The sequence below is a fragment of the Rhinoraja longicauda genome, chromosome 3, assembly GCF_053455715.1.
Source record: "Rhinoraja longicauda isolate Sanriku21f chromosome 3, sRhiLon1.1, whole genome shotgun sequence".
Classification (NCBI taxonomy): Eukaryota; Metazoa; Chordata; class Chondrichthyes; order Rajiformes; family Arhynchobatidae; genus Rhinoraja; species Rhinoraja longicauda.
The window spans coordinates 98,482,651-98,504,803 of record NC_135955.1 but is presented as its reverse complement, the minus strand read 5'-3'; the positions used below and the strand labels follow the sequence as shown (position 1 = coordinate 98,504,803).

The 22,153-nt window shown below is 43.0% G+C and overlaps 1 protein-coding gene across 1 annotated transcript; it reads right to left on the bottom strand.

Moving 5' to 3' along the window:
* Window positions 1-673: 673 nt before the first annotated feature.
* On the bottom strand, window positions 674-22,084 carry cenph (centromere protein H). Its single transcript, XM_078396734.1, has 10 exons — window positions 22,029-22,084; window positions 17,739-17,876; window positions 16,571-16,626; window positions 10,480-10,528; window positions 10,251-10,322; window positions 8,750-8,806; window positions 6,350-6,413; window positions 5,527-5,578; window positions 4,312-4,472; window positions 674-2,055 (listed from the first exon to the last, which is right to left on the bottom strand). Exons 1-10 carry the CDS (start codon window positions 22,049-22,051, stop codon window positions 1,945-1,947), a joined length of 783 nt encoding a protein of 260 aa, XP_078252860.1. The 5' UTR covers window positions 22,052-22,084; the 3' UTR covers window positions 674-1,944.
* Window positions 22,085-22,153: the final 69 nt, after the last annotated feature.

Genomic DNA, 22,153 nt, shown 5'->3' with positions numbered 1-22,153 from the left:
AAAGACAGCAGGACAGGGAGCATCTTGAGAAAAAAGGAATAGGTGACATCTCTGCAGAGACTGCCTGCCCTGCTGAGTTACTCCAGCTTTTTGTGTCTACATGTAAGGAGAGGTTGGACAAACTTGGATTGTTTTCTGTGGAACGTCGGAGGCTGAAGGGAGACCTGATGGAAGTGTATAAAAATTAGGAGAGACACAGGTAGACCGTCAGAACCTTTTCCCCTCGGATTGAAATATCAAATTAAGATCAGAGGGGCAGTTTAAAGGAAATGTGCGGTACAGGTTTTTTTGTTTACAGAGAACGGCGGGTACCTCAAATTCACTGTCTGGGATATCGGTGGACGTAGACAAGAATGTAATGTTTAAAAGGCTTTTAATAGGCACCTGGATATGGAGGAATATGGATCACGTGCAAACAGTTTAACCCGAGCAAGTGTGAGCTGTTGCACTTTGGGAGGTCCAATGTTAGGAGGTTTCCAGCTAATGGCAAGACCTTTAACCGCATTGATGTAGAGAGGGAACTTGAGGTAGAAGTCCAAAGCTCCCTGAGAGTGGCAAGTGCTTGTCTTCACTGGCTTTGCTCTAGCAAGTATGTATTATGTAGTTTAATAAAGCAAACAACATATAAATGAAATGTAAATGGGGAAATATGCAAACCACAATACAAATAAAATTTGGTTATAAAAAGCAGGACATTCAGTTTATTGGTTATTGACTTTTATTGTCACCACATCTTTGCTACTTTTTATATAAAACGGCGTTTCTGCTAAAATATATCGAATTTCAATGTGACTCTTCAGGCTTTATACTGAAGGATGAGATTGCACATACGATATTGACATTTGAATTTACGTCTGATTTACATTTTGAAACGGTTTAACCCATTATAATGGGGCATGTTTTAAAAATTGAAGTATTTATATTTAGGACATTAAATATTAATGGAGAAAGAAAATATTTGCAAGAGAAAAAATTACATTACAACAGCAACATTAAATATTTAATCAAACAAATTAGTTAATCTTGCAGAGCTTTGTTTCCGTATATTCGAATTGCCTCCCAAGTTATATTAACCATTGATCAGAAGGCTAAGAAACAATTCACATTTCATCACCAGAATCTCACCTAAAAGACAACTATATAAAGAGTTTAAAACAAATTGGGGGTTCACTTTGCACATCAGGGTATTACCGACTACTTCACTTAAGCAATTCAGTTTAAGCAATACTGAAATCTCAGTCTCGCTTGCATGCTGCATCAAACAAGAATTTACTGACTGATTTTGAATGGCTAAAAGGTAATAGTTATCCCTGCTGCTGGAATAAGTTCAATGGTGCTGCGCAGACTTGCTGGTATATCAGACTTATATTTGGTGAGCAGGGGAAGAAGCCAGGCGGAATAGGAAACATGGGGAAAAATAACATTTTGGATCTGGTTTTGGTTACATTGATTTCAAATGGAACTGCAGGACAAAAAGGTGGGGAACGTTACTTTTAGATAACTAAATAAGTGCAATTGGTATGGTTTTATTTCAATTTCAATTCCTTTAAATTCAATTCAATATCCTTTAAATGACTCTGAACCCATGTACATTCAAAAAATATTATTAAGAATATTTTAATTAAGTAAATCTAAGCCCCAATCCCAACTTTGATAGCTGTTAAGAGCATTGAGTACCAGCGCCTCATCACTGTGGCATCCTCACTAGACCATTATACTGGGTCGGAGACAATGGCTCAGCTCATCCAGACCAGCTATTTAAGGGCCTAGGGAAGGGACTGCGACTGTGTGGGGACTGCAGGTACAGGGGATGTCTGTGGGATTTGGCTCACCATATCAAAGGAGATCAAAACTGAACATGGATAGGTGATGTTTCGGCAAAACTTATCCACGTTCTCCACAGATGCTGTCTGACTCGCTGAGTTACTCCAGCACTTTGTGTCTTCATGAGTGGATTGAATCAGTTTCTTCGAGTGGATTATTCTCCAGCTGCAAAACTATTTCCTTCAATTCAGGATCATTGGCCCAGTTCACTCCACTGGCAAGAATAACACCCTGTAAAAAGATGTTAATATTTTCTGATTAATTTTCAAAACATTAAAAAATGTTCAAGATTAACGAAACAATTCAGCAATTTTCAACCCAATTTAACATACTGCAAACACCTCACATAATAACAACATGTAGAAGAGTAGTACAGTCCATTATTCCAAATACAATTTCCAGTTTGTGTCAAGATAATTGGATTTGTCTGGTATTTGTTTGAGTAGTTTAGTTTAGAGATACAGCGTGGAGACAGACCCTTCAGCCCACGCCGACAATCGATCACCCATTCACACTAGTTCTTATCTTGTCCTACTTTCTCATCCACTCCCTATACACTAGGGGCATTTTGCACAGGCCAATTAACCTACAAACCCGCATATCTATGGTATGCGAGAGGAAACCGGAGCAGCCAGAGGAAACCCATGTGGTCACAGGGAGAACATGCAAACTCCACACACAGGCAGCACCCGAGGTCGGAATCAAACTCGGGTCTCTGGCGTGGTGAGGGAGCAGCTCTACCAGCTGCGCCAATGTGCCGCCTTTAGTACCTTCTCATAAGTCCCTTATCATTATCACAGATACTATCCTCATCAATAGTCAGGGTTCTATTTCTTTATTTAACCTAAATATACTAAAAACACCCAGCAGGGCAAATTGTATCTGTGCATGTCAGCCAAAAAGAATTGAAAAAGCAGAGAGAAGGAGTTGACAAAATAAAAGATTTACTAAGCAGAAGATAAGAAAGTTTAGATTTATTATTGTCATGTGTACAGTGAAAAATGTGTTATCCAAACAGATCAGATATATCATGCATAAATGCAATCAAGTCAAATTCAAATACAATAGGTAGAGCAAAGGGGAAGATACAGAGTGCAGAAGATAGTTCTCAGCATTGTAGCACAACAGTTCCAGAGACATAATCCAATGTACTTGATTGAGTAGAGGTGAGTCGGACAGTACCCTAACTTATGGAAGGAGTCACAAAATGCTGGAGTAACTCAGCACGTCAGGAGAGAAGGAATGGGTGACGTTTTGGGTCGAGACCCCTCCTCAATTATGGAAGGAGTGTTCAGAGGCCTGAATACAGAAGGGAAAAATCATTTTTTGAGTCTGGTGGCGCATGGTTTCAAACTTCTGTACCTCCTGCCAGATGGGAGCAGTGAGGGGGAGGAACAAGTGAAGTGGGACATCTCTGATACCGTTGGCTGCTTTTCCAAGGAAGTGCGGTGTAGATGGAGGCAATGGTCGGAAATCTAGTCTGTGTGATGGACTGGGCTACATCTACTACCCTCTTCAATTTCTTTCAGTCTTGGGCAAAGCTGTTCCCAAACCATGATTTGAGGCAACTCAACAGTACGCTTTCTATGAAGCACTTGTAGAAGTTTGTAATCGTCACTGGAGACATGCTGAATTTTCTCAATAATGTAGTTGATCCAGACAGATCATCGGTAATATTAACGCCATGGAACTTGGAAGCTCTCAACAATTTTCACTGCACCACCGACACTGATTTTGCACATACTTGAAAGTAGACACAAAATGCTGGAGTAACTCAGCAGGACAGGCAGCATCTCTGGAGAGAAGGAATGGGTGACATATCGGGTCGAGACCCTTTTTCAGTCTCGACCCAATACGCCACCCATTCCTTCTCTCCAGAGATGCTGCCTGTCCCGCTGAGTTACTCCAACATTTTGTGTCTACCTTCGATTTAAACCAGCATCTGCAGTACTTTGCTACACATTTTGGGGCACATACACCCCCATCCTTCCTGAACTCGATAACTAGCTCCTTAGCCTTGCTGACAAGTATCATGTCACCTGCCATTTTCTTTGACAGTAATACGATTCCTCCTCCATTTCTAGACATTTCACCCCTTCCGTTTTGCATTGATCTTCTGCTATACCAGGTTACAAATGAAAGCGTTATTGACATGAAACATATGTAGGAAGGAACTGCAGATGCTGGTTTGAACCGAACATAGACACAAAATGCTGCAGTAAGTCAGTGGGTCAGGCAGCATCTCTGGAGAAAACAAAAGCTTTTCACCCGACCTTGGTACACATGGTAATAATAAACAAAACTACCAAAATCATGTAAACCATTTATGTAAACTAATTTTCCATCAGTGGTTGAAATAGTCAGCTGAGAATTTGGGAGCAAAGTGGTGGAGTAACAGCTTTAAAGTAAATGCAAAAATACCATGCTTTCTATTTGTAAACTGAAATATATTACATTAACCAGTATTTTTATGTTAACACTCCCTACCTGCAAAACCTTCTGAATTAATGTCACCATTTTAAAGTGTTCTTGCAAGTTCTTTTCTCCACGTTTTGGAAGTTCATTTTCTAATTGCTGCAACAGTTGTTGCTGCTTCTTCTTTTCAGCTTCCATGTCCTTTAATACACCCTGCATTTTTTGTTTTAGTGCTGCAAATTAGAAAAGAAAATATGTTTTCAGTTATGAATTAAAAATGTAAACTAACAGTACCACTGAGTTCAATAGACAATAGGTGCAGGAGTAGGCCATTCGAGCCAGCACCACCATTCAATGTGATCATGGCTGATCATTCACAATCAGTACCCCGTTCCTGCCTTCTCCCCATACCCCCTGACTCCGCTATCCTTAAGAGCTCTATCTAGCTCTCTGTTGAATGCATTCAGACAATTGGCCTCCACTGCCTTCTGAGGCAGAGAGTTCCACAGATTTACAACTCTCGGACTGAAAAAGTTTTTCCTCATCTCTGTTCTAAATGGCCTACCCCTTATTCTTAAACTGTGGCACTCCCTGGTTCTGCACTCCCCCAACATTGGGAACATGTTTCCTGCCTCTAGCGTGTCCAACCCCTTAATAATCTTATATGTTTCGATAAGATCCCCTCTCATCCTTCTAAATTCCAGTGTATACAAGCCTAGTCGCTCCAGTCTTTCAACATACGACAGTCCCGCCATTCCGGGAATTAACCTAGTAAACCTACGCTGCACGCCCTCAATATCACTATCCATTACATTGATGTGTTTCACAAAAGACTTGAACTATCTCAAACTTGTCTGTGCTTCATTTCCTGATAATGGGAACCCGTGAGCATTGCAGATTTGTAAAATGGTTTTACTTGTACCAGCTGCAGCCGACAGATCCATTCCCATTCCCAACTTCCAAGGCTGACTTTGCAAGTTGGTATCTTGGGACCATGGCAGCATAGGCAGACCATTCCAGTACCTTTGGATTCCTCTTGGAGGTCGTGCACTGGCAAAATGGATAAACCAGAAAGGCTCTGGAACCAAGGATGCTGGAAAACCAGTGGAGGACTGGTATTCAAGTTCTGATATTCCCTTAACTAATTCAGGTGGAATATCCCTGATAAGGTCTGACTGGAATGTTGTACGTGAGATGGGCAAGGACTAAAATGTACTACTAAAATGATATGCCATTGGTGCACTCTATTGTATTAAAACAACTGCATTGTATCAAAGTGATAATTACATAGTCTCTGCTTTTGTACTTCAAACACTGCATTTTCCAAAGTGTGAACTTCCTACAATAAAAGGAAAAAATACAATTACTAGCTGTCCACAAGTTGTGAATTGTGAACTATAATAGTAGTTAATAATTTGATTAAATTATTGAAGGAAAATTGTCAGCAGCATTGTTTTTTTTCAAAAGAGGACGTTCATGTCAGTGCTGAGGAATGGACTCTTCAAGTAGGGTACCCTGTGACAAACTCTCCCAAGCCAAGCATTACAAAATAGCATTTTTGCCATTCTGCCTCAAGAATGTCCTCGAGTCCCAACTTAGGAATAGCATTAAATCAATTTTATAAAGCAAAATACCGCATGTACCATAAATGTAAAAAATTAAAACTCGAAAATATTGCAAGTTATCAGCAACTCAGGAAGTAGATGGAGAGACAGAAAGAGAAAGAGTTAACCTTTCGTCAGAAAAAGGTGAACTTAGAAATCAAGTATGTTTCCAGTTCCAGGAAGGGAGAGGAGTAACGAAAGAGAATTGTTTGTATAGACTGCAGAACAAATCAAAATGTATGATAGTTTTAATATTGATCCTACTGAGAGAGGATGGTGCAGGCTTGTTGATCGCAGCTGATCTGTCTGCAAAGATGCAAGTAGGAGGTAATGAACGAGAATAAAAGGAGAAATACCTTTGTGTGTTTAATAATGCATTTTACATTTTCAACAGTATCAACAATGGCAGTTTACATGTCTATAATGTGTCCAAGAATAAAAAGAGTTGATGCCCTCAATGATTGTTAACTCTAAAATACACAAGTGATTAATTATATTTAATTTACCTTCTGAGTTGCTATAATCTCAGAACAAAGATCTAAAGAGTGCTTGATTGTTTCCATTATCAACCTAGGAATAAAGAACGATTAATTAAAAAAATGTAGACTTTCGTCAAACTTTGATCTCATTGCAAAAAAAAAGAGTAATTTACATTTTTAGAATTTCGCTAATGACATATTTCAAACAAAGTCAGAAAATGCCACAAAATGGTCAGCAGATGGGGCAGAGAACAGATGAAAGATTTCAAGTCGATGAACCTTCAGAACAGGAAAATGAGAAACCAAGCATGTTTTCAGTTACAGAGGTGGAGAGACAATAGACAATAGGTGCAGGAGTAGGCCATTCAGCCCTTCGAGCCAGCACCGCCATTCAATGCGATCATGGCTGATCACTCTCAATCAGTACCCCGTTCCTGCCTTCTCCCCATACCCCCTCACTCCGCTATCCTTAAGAGCTCTATCCAGCTCTCTCTTGAAAGCATCCAACGAACTGGCCTCCACTGCCTTCTGAGGCAGAGAATTCCACACCTTCACCACTCTCTGACTGAAAAAGTTCTTCCTCATCTCCGTTCTAAATGGCCTACCCCTTATTCTTAAACTGTGGCCCCTTGTTCTGGACTCCCCCAACATTGGGAACATGTTTCCTGCCTCTAATGTGTCCAATCCCCTAATTATCTTATATGTTTCAATAAGATCCCCCCTCATCCTTCTAAATTCCAGTGTCCAGTGAGAGACGGTAGGACAGAGAGAATGTCTGTGACGGAATCATATATATCAATGATTTGGATAGAATGCACAAGGCATAATTAGCAAGTTTGCAGATTATACTAAAGTGGATGGTATTAGTTTACAGTTTAGTTTAAACTAAATTGTCGATTGTGAAGATGGTTGTCAAAAATTGCAGCAAAATTGATCGATTGGATAGGTGGGCTGAGAAACAGTTGATAACATTTAGTACAGAGAAGTGTGAGGTGTTGCATGTTAGGAGGTCTAATAAGAGCTGGACTGAATGGCACGGCTCTGGGGAGGGTGTAGAGTAGAGGGATCTAGGGGCGCAAGTATACAGTTCCTTGAAAGTGGCATCGCAGGTAGATCAAGAAGGTGGTCAAGCAGGCTTTTGATACATTGACCGCCTTCAGTCAGGGTATTGAGTATAAAAGTTGGATTGTTATGTTACAGTTGTACAAGATGTTGGTGAGGTCACATTTGGAGTATTGTGTTCAGTTTTGGTCACCCTGCTATCGGAAGGATGCTGTTAAGCTGGAAAGCTAGAAAGAGCGCAGGGAAGATTTACAAGGATGTTGTCAAGACTTGAGGGTCTGAGCTATCGAGAGAAATTGGACAGGCTAGGATTTAATTCCTTGGAGCACAATAGGCTGAGGGGTGATCTTATTGAGGCGGAATATCATGAAGGGAATAGATAGGGTAAATGCTCAGTCTTTTACCCAGCGAGGGGAAATCAAGAACCTAAGGACATAGGTTTAAAATGCGAGCGGAAGGTTTTAATAGGAACCTGAATGGCAACCTTTTCACACAAAGCACGGTGGGTATATGGAACAAGCTTCCCGAGGTTCAGTGAGGTACTTTAACAACATTAAAAACACAATTGGACAGGAGCAAGGAAAGGAAATGTTTAGAGGGACAAGGGCTAAATGCAGGCAAGTTGGACCATTGTAGATGGGGCATCATGGTCGGCATGAGCATATTGGGCCAAGGACCTGTTTCTGGGCTGTATGACTATGAATATGATTTTGATTAATGAGAGGGGTTTTATGTAGTTATAGAGTAATACTGCATGGAAACAGGCCTTATGGCCTGTTATATAAAGTATCCATCTACACTAAGCAAAACGCTGAACCTGATGATACGTGCTTTCAAACTTTTGTATCTTCTGCCCAACGGGAAAGGGGAAAAAGGAGAATGACTGGTGTCCCCCGAGACCCTGACAACATGTAAGGTTGTTTGTATTTCACATTCCCCTTCTTCATATGAATATGTTTAAGCCCAAACTCCAAAGACGTACAGGTTTGCAGGCTAATTGGCTTGGTAAAATGGTAATTTATCCCTAGTGTGTGTAGGATAGTGTTAGTGTGCGGGGATCGCTGGTCGGAGCGGACTCGGTGGGCCGAAGGACCTGTTTCCTCTAAACTAAACGAAAAAGTAGATACGATGAGCAGGGGGTTGAAAGGGAATGCATAAATGAGTTCACAATCAGCTATATTCTTATTAAATGGCGGAGCGTGCTCAAGGGGCTAGGTTGTCTATTTCTGCTCATAATTCATATGGTTGGATAAAGCAAGAGCACTTAAGGCCAATTTTGAATTAACAAGCAAAGAAATTCGAATCCAGATGAATTTGAATAAAAACAACACAGCACTTACTAAATCATGGATCTGAAATACTTACTTCCCATCTTTATCATTCATTTGAGCTGCATCTCGAAGAGCATTTGAGTACTGAAGCCTGCAAAACAGCAGAGGAGTCAAACGCTTGCTATCTTATGCATTTCTTTATTCCGAACGCAGCCATGAATGAATGGTGGAGTAGACTTGACAGTCCAAATGGCCTCATTCTGCTCCTATCACTTAGGAAAACCAATTTCTATCAGAAAGTCCGGTCTGCTTCTAGATTTCTTCAGTTTTGTTAGCCAGATGATAAAGGACTGATGGTCCACAAGTTGCTTTTTTCTGGCCTTTGCAGCAGCTTCATAGAGCAAGCCATGTCTTCAACCAAGCCATCATGGCAGATATTCCAACTTTGCCAACTGGTAAAGAAGCAAGAACTTGACATAACAGATTAAATTTTCAACTCATGCCCATTCTAGACGAAAAAGTCATTTGATTCTGTGCAGGTAGATATATTAGCGTAGGGGACTAGGATCCAGAAAGTTTGAATCCTGCCACTGCAGCTGAGGAACTTCAATTCAATTATGCCTAAAATAAGAAGTACTAGAAATAGCACTTACAAAACTACTCTTTCTGTGATGAAAAGCCATCTGATATTTTAATGTTCTTTAGGGAAAGAAATCTGCCATCCTCACATAGCCTGGTCTACATGTATCTTCAGTCCCACTGATGCTAACTCTGAGTTGTTCTCTGAAATGGAGCAGCATGTCACATCAGGACTAATCAGGGGCAGACAATAAATACCTGCCTTGCCAGCAACATCTAGTCCCATGAACAAGCAAACTTAAAAAATACACCCAATGTCCAACACAGCACAGGCTAATGTGTCTCATTAGGATTTTATTTGAAAATAAACTTCTTCAAACTGCAGCACTCCGACACAGAACTAATAGACAATAGGTGCAGGAGGAGGCCATTCGGCCCTTCGAGCCAGCACCGCCATTCAATGTGATCATGGCTGATCATTCTCAATCAGTACCCCGTTCCTGCCTTCTCCCCATACCCCCTGACTCCGCTATCCGTAAGAGCTCTATCTAGCTCTCTCTTGAATGCATTCAGAGAATTGGCCTCCACTGCCTTCTGAGGCAGAGAATTCCACAGATTCACAACTCTCTGACTGAAAAAGTTTTTCCTCATCTCAGTTCTAAATGGCCTACCCCTTATTCTTAAACTGTGGCCCCTTGTTCTGGACTCCCCCAACATTGGGAACATGTTTCCTGGCTCTAACGTGTCCAACCCCTTAATAATCTTATACGTTTCGATAAGATCTCCTCTCATCTAAATTCCAGTGTATGCAAGCCTAATAGTTGATCCTTCCAAAATGCTGAGGCATAATTCCACGAGTCCTTAATGAGACAGCTTCATCACTACACCAATCTAAAGAGGTGGCTTCTCGGGGGAGATAAGGCTGGACATATTGGACTTCTACACATCAATAATGCAACAAAAAAGATACCATGTTGGAGCCAAAACACAATAACGCAACCAAGATTTTTTTGTACCTATGGAGAAACATGTTTTTCTGCTGGAAAGAGATGGTAACATCTTCTAATTCCCGTTCAATTGCTTGAATTCTGTCGAAAGACACAAAATAAATCATTCAATTAGCAACCGATGGATCATGTAGCCTTTCCATATAGTTTCTCTTCATGAAAATAATACAGCAATAAGGAAACTTGAAGATAAACCATCTTTTGGTTCACAGTAGAACAATAAACTAAATAAACATACGTTTCTTTCAGGTTTTCTTCTGACACAGCCTCTGTATTAGTTTCAACACCTGGCAATAAAATACAAATACTCATTAAAGTTTGTACAAAAAAACAACAACTTTTGGCTAGTTCCTGAATTTTGATTAAGCGATAAAGTACTTTGGAGTAATAGGGAAGTGAAACACAGCACTCAGAATATGATATAAAACAGCATCACCCATTATATAAAACAGCACTCAGAATATGATATAAAACAGCATCACCCATGATATAAAACAGCATCCCCCATTAATCAACTGTTCAATATCACGATTGGTTTTTTTTTACAGATGCGAAATTCAATAATACTCGAGGTGTTTCTGGTTGTTAAATGCACAATTGGGAATATATTTTCTGCAAAATAACTTTTTTTTTAACACAAAAAGCAAAAAGAATATACAATATATCACTCACAAATCATGAGCAAAATCCGCTATAATGTACAATCTTGCAGAGGATACAAGACACTTAATTGAAGAATGCAGCAAGTAAAGAAAAAAGGGGAGGAAAAATATAGTCTAATCACAGCAAATTACTTACGACGCTGCTGCAAGAGAAACAAAAGTGACCAAGGAGATGCAGTCTCAACTTTCAGGAATGTAATATCATGAAAATGGAGCAAAAATGAAGAGGCTTCTGTGCAGATTTTTTCTTCTCGCCACTTCTCAAGGGATGCTGTCAATGAAGTTTTTGCATTTGTCTGAGGGATATCCTTGGGGAATTGAGATAAACACATTGCAAAATGCAAGGTCCTCCAAATCTAAGATTTTATTTCGGAGTCACGTGAGTGACTACGTGAAGACCCCGTCCAGCACGCGTGCGCGACATTAGCGTTCATGCAGTGCACCCGCGACGAACGGGAGTTCAAGGTGCTCCCGCTACAAATTAAAAAGTCGGGCCGACAGGTAAGTTCTACCGTGGCCGTGAGTATTTTCTCTGTGGTCTGCTTTAGGTCCCAAGATGAGCAAGACCAGAGGAAAGAAATTTGCAGCTCGCCCCCGTTCGTTTTCCGTTGAGGAACGTTCTTTGGAGGGGGGGCAAGAGGCGGCAGCAACTACCGAGCCGAGCCCAGCACCGCTAGTGCAGCCTGAGCAGCGAGCTGGAGGTACCTGCAGCCAGAACCGGGCGGTAGTATCCGACGATTCGGATGAAGATGCCACACCGCTCGAGAGCGGCACTGGCAGCCGCCTAAGCCGAATGGAACGGCTTATGGAGCAAATGCTCCAGCGAGATCTGCTGAGAGAGCAGCAGCAGACTCGCCAAGGGAGCCCAGGTACTCCCGCAGTGCCCTTTACGGCACTGGCCATTGCCTCACCTTCTTTTGAAGGCAGCATTGGCGACCAGGTCTGGGCTGGTCAAGAAGAGGGGTTGTTGGCTGAAGATGTCCGGAGTACGCAGAGTGTACAGGATCAGGAAGAGCTGCTGGGTGTGGTCAACCGCTACGTGGTCATTCCACGAGGGGGTCGGCCTTTAGAGCCGAAACTTGCAGCCAGCATTGACCACCTGTCCTCAAAACCCCTACAAGAACGGGTGGTCAATGAGGCTCTTGAGCTATATACAGCCCCAGAAAATTGTACATCTTTGAATGTACCAGCTGTAAACAGCCAAATTTGGGGACATTTGGGGCAGAACATCAGGAACCTGGAGTTGAAGCTCCAGAAAATCCTTAAACTCCTGACTGCAGGGATGACATCATATGCTCGGTCCATTGATGGTGTGGACATCTCCACAAATCAGCAAGATACATTAGCTCTGCTGTGCACCACTCAATACCAGATAAATATTTTACGGAAGGAAATCATCAAGCCTGCCCTCAACCCTAAGTTTGCGGGACTTTGCAAAACACCGGGTTCAGAACCTCCAATTCTGCTTTTTGGAAAGGATCTTCCAAAAAAGGTGAAAGACCTAGAGGAAGAATCCAAGACCTTTGGTCTCGTGAGGGCAGGTTTGGGACCGAGCAGACCTAACAAACCCAGGCGGCAGTACCTCACGGCGTCCACCAGTCATAGACCACCATATGGGACTGGTGAAAGCTCGGGGTCCGCAACCATTCCCCGTAAGCCTTTTTTAGGCCAGGGCCCAGAGCGGACCCCATGGAAAATGCGCCACCCCCAACAACATCAACGTCAACAGCAGCCCTCTACAGCCCAGCAGACACCTCATCGTCCAGCGAAGAGGCAGAAGAAAAATTAACACCAGTAACCATGGAGGTAGGTGGGTCTGGTACCTCTCGACATATGAGCAGTAGGGACTCTATACTATCAGGGGGGAGATTGCACTTGTTTTTGGATGCATGGGAAACCATCACTAATGACAAGTACATACTAAGCTGCATTCATGGCTATAAAATTGACTTTGTTCATGAAAACATTCCGCCAGTTCAGCATATACCCCAAAGGGTATTCACCCTCTCAGTCAAAGAGAAACAAGAGGGTCAAGCTGAACTTGTGAGGCTACTAGCAAAAGGTGTCATTGAAAGAACAAAACATGAACCTTTGGAATTTGTGTCTAATATTTTCACTAAAACTAAAAAAGATGGTGGATGTCGCATCATCATTGACTTAACTACGTTAAACGAGTCAGTTAAGTATACACATTTTAAGATGGAAACTTTTGAAACCGCCAGACTTTTGATTTCTACAGGGTACTTTCTAGCAGGCATTGATTTAAAAGATGCCTACTACTCAGTACCCATACACAAGGAGCACCGTAAATACTTAAAATTTATCTGGATGAAACAGCTATGGCAATTTAAAGCCTTACCAAATGGACAAACCTCCGCTCCAAGGTTGTTCACTAAAATCTTAAAACCCGCCTTGGCATTATTGAGAAAACAAAAGCATATAGTCATGGCGTACTTAGACGACATTTTAATAGTAGGGAAAACCTTGGAGACAGCTATTTTGGCAGTAGCAGCCACCAAACGTTTGTTTGAAACTTTGGGGTTTGTCATACATCCAGATAAATCCAATTTTACACCGTCCACTACCATGGACTATCTTGGATTTACGATTGATACTGTTCGCATGGTTGTCACTCTGCCAAAGGGGAAAGCATCACAATTGGCACTATCATGCCACGAACTAATGCATAAACGTCAGCCAACCATACGGCAGGTAGCTAGAGTTATTGGTAAAATGGTAGCAGCTTTTCCAGCTGTACAATTTGGGCCTTTGCACTACCAAAATTTACAAAGAGCAAAAGTGCACGCACTAAAGCAAAACTCAGGTCACTTTGACCGAGCTATGTATTTAACTGCTGAATCCATTCCAGAGTTACAATGGTGGACAAGGAACATTAGGCTCAGTTCCAGTCCCATAATAATCACCAACCCAGTATTAACCATTCAAACGGATGCCAGTGCTTTGGGCTGGGGAGCAACTAACATGCAATCCAGCACAGGGGGCAGATGGACTAATTCTGAATCATCTTGCCTACAGACACGGGGTATCAACTATTTAGAAATGTTGGGTGCGTTTTATGGTTTAAAAGCATATTCATCTAATACGCATCATGCACATGTCCGGTTGCAATTAGATAATACCACGGTGGTGGCTTATATCAACCACATGGGTGGTATAAAGTCGATATCATGTGACAAATTGGTCAACCTAATCTGGCAATGGTGTGTCGACAGACATACTTGGTTATCAGCAACTTACCTACCAGGTAAGCAAAATACAGTGGCAGACACCAGGTCACGCAAATTTAACGATAACATCGAATGGATGTTAAATCCCAAAGTATTTGCCGAAATTACAAAGCAATATGGCACACCAGATATCGATCTATTTGCATCCAGGCTGAATCACCAGGTACCAACGTATGTCGCTTGGGAACCAGACCCTGAGGCAGCAGCAGTTGATGCATTCACGCTGTATTGGGGGAAAATGTTCTTTTATGCTTTTCCTCCCATCTGCCTCATCAGTCGGGTATTACGCAAGATTCAATTGGATTCCGCTTCAGGAATCTTGATAACACCCGACTGGCCTACACAGCCATGGTTCCCAGTGGCCCTCGACATGGCTGTCGAAACACCGTTGGAATTCCCCAGCAGTCCGGAATTATTAATCCACCCAGTGTCAGGCATTAGTCACCCGTGCCATGACAGAGTCAATCTCCTGGCTTGCAGATTCTAAAAAGACCTCTACTGGGCCTGGGACTGTCTGAGGACGCCATCAACATGATGACCGCATCCCACCGGGAGTCCACCAGGAGACAATACCTGACCAACATAAGAAAATGGGAACGGTATTGCTCCAAAACAGGAACTACCTACACTACAGCAACACCCACCAGTGTTGTGGAGTTCCTGGTTGGATTACATCGGGAAGGACTCAGCTACAGCGCCATAAATACAGCCAGGAGTGCGTTGTCAGCTTATTTGGTTCCAGCAGCAGGACAACTGGCTTTGGGGTCCCATCCACTAGTAATCAAAATCATGAGGGGCATTTTTAACACTAACCCCCCCAGACCAAGGTACACTCAGATCTGGGATGTCAGCATTGTGCTGACGTACCTTAGGGGATGGCCACCGCCCAGGGCACTCACGCTGGAACAACTTACACTGAAATCAGTCATGCTCATGGCACTAGTGTCAGCTCAAAGGGTACAATCCCTCCACCTTCTGAGGCTGGACAGCATGACAGAGTCATTGGACTGTTTCACATTCCATATTCAGGGACTGGTCAAACAAACTAGACCAGGTACCACGCCTCCAGTCATGGAGTTCTGGGCATATTCATCTGACCCACGGCTGTGTGCCAAGACCCATCTCGCCAATTACATAGACACAACACACAACTTAAGAGGGAGAGAAAAAGCCTTATGGATAAGCCACAAGAAGCCTCATGGTCAGGTGACGAGCCAAACCATTTCAAGGTGGCTCAAGCAGGTGCTTAAGTCCGCGGGAGTCAATACCAATGTTTACAAATCTCACTCCACCAGGGCTGCATCTACGTCGGCGGCTAGTCGAATGGACGTGCCTATGGACCATATTCTGGCCAGAGCAGGATGGTCCTCGGAAAGAACTTTCCAAAGGTTTTATAATAAACCGCTGGCGCAACCTGCTACATTTGCAGACAGAATTTTAGAGTCTGCAGATAATATTTAATTTGAGCCCTGGGGAGCTCTCTGTTTTTTGTTGTCATTAATAAACCTTTTTTGTTCACAAACAGGCTCTTTATTGCGATAACATACTTCCTCCCTCTAAGGTCTTCAGACAGTGAGTGAAGCATGAGCTGGTACACGGTTCGGAATCACAGAGCTTTGAAGTCTTCACGTAGTCACTCACGTGACTCCGAAATAAAATAGTAAGATTAAATGAGAACTTACCAGTTCGAAGTTTGATCTGTATTTTATGAGTTACGATGAGGGACTACGTGCCCTCCGCTCCCACCCTCTTTTATACAGATCAACTGGTAATTAAGTTCTTATTTTTTCTTTACTATATTTATTTCAATCGTTGTGTTTTTTCTGTGAATCCACACCGCTGCTTTGAAGAATGTCGCGCACGCGTGCTCGACGGGGTCTTCACGTAGTCCCTCATCGTAACTCCTCATAAAATACAGATCAAACTTCGAACTGGTAAGTTCTCATTTAATCTTACTAGTTTAATAGGTGAGCAACAACATTTTGGACAAACTTAAATTTAATGACTGCTTAAACTGAAAAGTGAGAAAGAATTTTTCATGGCCCCAGAATATTTATAAACCAATGACATAAATATTTTCAAAGTCGATTAAAGTAATCGCTGTAAAGCAGGGGGGGGGGGGGGGGGGTGATTAGACATGGTTCAACATGTAACTTGAAAGACAGTACCCCAGACAATGTGACAGTTTATTATGGCATTATTTTGGATTTCATAATCAAATCCCCAAAATGGGCCTTTAACCGATAATCAGACCCAAATAGTTACCTCCCTTCAACAAAGGCAAGGGGTTGACTGATATCTGAATGGCAGGTTTTACCACACAGAGGATGGTGGATATATAGAACACACTGCAGAGTTCAAAACTCACGGAGCCATGAGGAAAATCAAGATGACCTAACATTTAATCAAAACATCTTACAAGCTTTCACACCAGCCTGTAGTTCCACCGTTTGTTGGGTTACTTGATCCTTTAACCTATAACGAATAAATTACAGATACATAAAAATTATTATTTTTGCTTCCAATAGCAAACGTTAACAAAAACACGTATTCCTTTCATTTCAGATTTTCAGGACTGAAGCCTGCATTGCTTTGCAATACCATCAACTCTTGTCTTGCAGCATGTAATTTTGATGAGCTTTATTATTCAGCCCACACAATGTGTTTTATATTTTAATAGTCACTAAGTACTGATGTAACTCAGCAGGTCAGGCAGCATATCTGGAGAACATGGATATGTGACATTTCAGATCGGGACCCTTCTCAGATTGAAAAAGGATCCTGCCCCAAAAAATCACCTGTCCATGTTCTGCAGAGATGCTGCTTGATCCGCTAAGTTACTCCAGCGCTTATGAGCCTTTTTAAAAATAAACCTGTATCTGCAGTTCTTTGTGTCTCATGTTTTTTACTACCCAACATTATTGTCACATTTATGAATTTAGGTTTAAGAGATGTTTCAATGGCCAATTTTCATTTTACACATGCAACTGCTTCTGAACTGATGACCTTCCTCCGGACTCAGTCCTTTCACCTTCCACTCATTAATTACTGCAGAATATGCAGCTAGCATGTCCTTTGCTATGACATTATCTTTTTCAACCATTCCAAACCTATGAAATTTCTCCTGATCATTGAAAGCTCTGGCAAACAGTTAATAAAATTTTTACATTCAAGCAGAAAAATTAAATCTTCAAAGGTTTCATAATTACTATTTCAAATTTTTAGCTTAGAGATACAGTGCGGAAACAGGCCCTTCGGCCCACTCCGACCAGCGATCCCCGCTCGATAACACTATCCCGCACACACTAGGGACAATTTAGAATTAAACCAAGCCAATTAGCCTACAAACCTGTTTGTCTTTGGAGTGTGGGAGGAAACCGAAGCACCCGGAGAAATCCCAAGCATGCCACAGGCAGAACGTACAAACAGCACCCACAGTCAGAATCGAACCCGGGTCTCTGGCGCTGTGAGGCAGCAACACTGCTGCTGCGTTACCGTGCCGCTCCTGTTACAGTTATTAATACTTTTCCTGTGAAGGGATATTGAAAATCTACTGTACTTCACCTCATGCACAGACATTTACTCACCACAGAAGATGCAGAATGGAGTCTGTTAGAGCAGGATTTTCTGGTCCAACAGCTGGTGCAACATGGAAATTATCAAGTGCCAACTGTCCCAGCTTCATACAGGAAGCACCAAGCTCCTGAAGAATACGCTTGTCGGTTCTATAATATTGGAGAACAGTTAAGTAATTGCAAGATAGAAATTAATTTAATGTGTGCACCAACTTATACAAATGAAGAACAGGAATGGGCCAAGAGACTTCCAAGGGTGGTCAGGCAGCATCTCTGGAGAGCGCAAATTAGTTATGTTTCGGGTCAGGACCTTTTTTCAGACTTGGATATAATTGATCAAGGTCAAAATGTTGATAAATGGTAAATTGTTCATTGTTGCTTACAAGAGACGACAAGGACTCTCATATAACTCAGTGAAGCCTCACAGACTTATTTAGCTCAATATCATTACAATTTATAATTTTTAATATATAGATTATGTGAGACCGCACCTGGAGTATTGTGTGCAGTTCTGGTCTCCTAACCTGAGGAAAGACGTTCTTGCCTTAGAGGGAGTACAGAGAAGGTTCATCAGATTGATCCCTGGGATGGCGGGACTTTCATATGAGGAAAGACTGGATAGACTGGGCTTGTACTCGCTGGAATTTAGAAGACTGAGGGGGGATCTTATAGAAACATATAAAATTCTTAAGAGGTTGGAGAGGCTAGATGCGGGAAGATTGTTCCCGATGTTGGGGGAGTCCAGAACCAGGGGTCACAGCTTAAGGATAAGGGGGAAGTCTTTTAGGACCGAGATGAGAAAACATTTCTTCACACAGAGAGTGGTGAATCTGTGGAATTCTCTGCCACAGAAGGTAGTTGAGGCCAGTTCATTGGCTATATTTAAGAGGGAGTTAGATGTGGCCCTTATGGCTAAAGGGATCAGGGGGTATGGAGAGAAGGCAGGTACAGGCTACTGAGCTGGATGATCAGCCATGATCATATTGAATGGCGGTGCAGGCTCGAAGGGCCGAATGGCCTACTCCTGCACCTATTTTCTATGTTTCTATGTTTCAGCGCCGCCTTTGACACCATCAATCACTCCATCCTCCTCACCCGACTTGAAACCACCTTTAACATCACCGGCACTGCCCTATCCTGGATCAAATCATACCTCTCCGACAGGCACCAGTTCATCTCCATTAATAACTGCAAATCCCCCACTGCTCCCCTCCCCCAAGGTGTCCACCAAGGTTCAGTTCTCGGCCCCCTCCTCTTCATCCTGTACCTGTTCCCCCTTGGTCAATTAATCCGCCGTCATGGTCTCAATTTCCACTGCTTCGCCGATGATATCCAGCTCCTCATCTCCACCGTCAATCTCCACCACCACACACTCTATCCTGACAAACTGCATCACTGAAATAAAATCTTGGCTTCAAATCAATTTCCTCAAACTAAACTGCGACAAATCTGAAATCATCATCATTGGACCAAAAACGCTCACCAAATCCACCCACAACTTCACCCTCAACATTGATGGTTTCCCAGTATCCACCTCCCCTCACACCCGAAATCTTGGAATCATCTTTGATCAAACCCTCTCCTTCGACAAACACATCACCAAGACAGCCTTCTTCCACCTCAAAAACATCGCCCGTCTCCGTCCATCCCTCTCCTCCACAGCTGCAGAAACCCTCATCCACGCCTTCATCACCTCCCGTCTGGACTACTATGGTTCACCCTCAAAAATCATCAATAAACTCCAATACATCCAGAACTCCGCTGCCCGTCTACTCACCCACTCCCCGACCCGCGACCATATCACCCCTGTCTTTTACAAGCTCCACTGGCTCCCCATCCCCCAGAGAATCCAGTACAAAATCCTCCTCATGACCTACAAAGCCCTCCATAACCTGGCCCCATCCTACCTGACTGACCTCCTCCACAGACACACTCCCACCCGTACCCTCCGCTATGCTGCTGCTAACCTCCTGTCCCCCCCCCCATCCGGACCAAACTCAGATCCTGGGGGGACAGGGCTTTCTCCATCGCTGCTCCCACCCTCTGGAACTCACTACCTCAAACCATCAGAGACTCGTCCTCACTCATCACATTCAAAACATCACTGAAGTCTCACCTGTTCAACACTGCCTTCAACCACTGACCGTCACCTCACCTTATTTTTCCTTTTCTGTTCGTTTACTTATTTATTTATTTTTTTCCATGTTTTAGTAAACCCTGTAAAGCGTCTTTGAGTTTTTAGAAAAGCGCTATACAAATGTAATGCATTATTATTATTATATTCTGCACTCTATACCTCGCCCTTTGCTCTATCTATTGTACTTACATTTGACTTAATTGTATTATATATATAGTATTAGCTGACTTGCTTGGATAATAATAATAATAATAATAATATTCATTTATTGTCATTGCAACGAGTACAACGAAATTAAAAAAATAGCCAATCCATGTAAAACAAAGCTTTTCACTGTCCTGCGTTAACAGTAATAAACGAGAATGTAAAGTCTGAAGAAGTGTCCCGACCCAAAACATCTCCTATCTGTTAGATCTTCAGTCACCGTTGTAATAGTCCAGATCTGGGTGTCCTAGTGCATCAGTCACTGAAAGGAAGCATGCAGGTACAGCAGGCAGTGAAGAAAGCCAATGGAATGTTGGCCTTCATAACAAGAGGAGTTGAGTATAGGAGCAAAGAGGTCCTTCTGCAGTTGTAGAGGGCCCTAGTGAGACCGCACCTGGAGTACTGTGTGCAGTTTTGGTCTCCAAATTTGAGGAAGGATATTCTTGCTGTTGAGGGCATGCAGCATAGGTTTACTAGGTTAATTCCCGGAATGGCGGGACTGTCGTATGTTGAAAGACTGGAGCGACTACGCTTGTATACACTGGAATTTAGCAGGATGAGAGGGGATCTTATCGAAACATATAAGATTATTAAGGGGTTGAACACGTTAGAGGCAGGAAACATGTTCCCAATGTTGGGGGAGTCGAGAACCAGGGGCCACAGTTTAAGAATAAGGGGTAGGCCATTTAGAACAGAGATGAGGAAAAACCTTTTCAGTCAGAGAGTTGTAAATCTGTGGAATTCTCTGCCTCAGAAGGCAGTGGAGGCCAATTCTCTGAATGCATTCAAGAGAGAGCAAGATAGAGCTCTTAAGGATATCAGAGTCAGGGGTATGGGGAGGGACGGGGTACTGATTGAGAATGATCAGCCATGATCACATTGAATGGTGGTGCTGGCTCGAAGGGCCGAATGGCCAACTCCTGCACCTATTGTCTATTGACACTGCAAACTGAAGTTGAGACAGTGGGGGGTTCAAACTCAAGACCACCAAATTAATGAGCCAATAATTCAGACTTCTTCAGTCTGAAGAAGGGTCTCGACCCGAAACGTCACCCATTCCTTCTCTCCCGAGATGCTGCCTGACCTGCTGAGTTACTCCAGCATTTTGTGAATAAATCGATTTGTACCAGCATCTGCAGTTATTTTCTTATACTAATGAGCCAATAATGCAAGAGTCTGAGGAGACTATTGCGAATCCAGAATCGAGATGATGAACTGGTGGAACAGGACATGACAGATCAGAATCCAGTACCAGTGCAAACAGAGGCAGTGGTCAGACCAAAACGTCGGAGAGGACCACCCAGGTAGATACGAGCGAGGTTTTGACATTATCCACATTCTGCACACAGATGCTGCCTGGCACGCTCTTTGTTCTACATTTTTGTAAACCGCCAGCTGATGAGTTCCTTCTGTTTCATGTTCATAAAATATATATATATATAGGAGCAGAATTAGTCTACTCCGCCATTCAATCATGGCTGATCTATTTTTCCCCTCTCAACCCCGGCATTATCCTGCCTTCCCCCTGCAAAACCCCTGACACCCGTACTGATCAAGACGTTTCCAAGGCAAGCTGTTGGAGGAACTCAGCTGCTGGAGACACTACCATGTCTGTGGTAGATGGTGGAGGAGGGACTGTGTGTCCATGTTCTTTGACATGGTCTGTCACAGACGAGAATCACTCCCTTACTCCTCACTCGATGCCGCTCCCGCCGGAGATCCGGCCTCCACAGCAGGGATCGGGCTGTTACCGGTAAACACTGACCGATCAACACGGACGCACAACCCTTCAGTGACAGACGATTGTCACTCTCTCTCTCTACTCCTCACTCGGTGCCGCTGCGCTTCCGCCGGCCCGGCCCGACCCCCAGAGGGAGCGGGCATTTACCAGCAACCAACACTATACACAACGAACATGGATACATAACGCTCAGTGAGAGACGAGAACCACTGTGCCTTACTCATCACTCGGTGCTGCCGCCATCGCCGTCTCTGTCGTGTGCGTGTGTGGGTGGGTGGGCGGGTTGACTGCCCTCTCGCACATCCCCCCCCTCCCCATCGCCCATCCCCCCTCCCTCCCCATCGC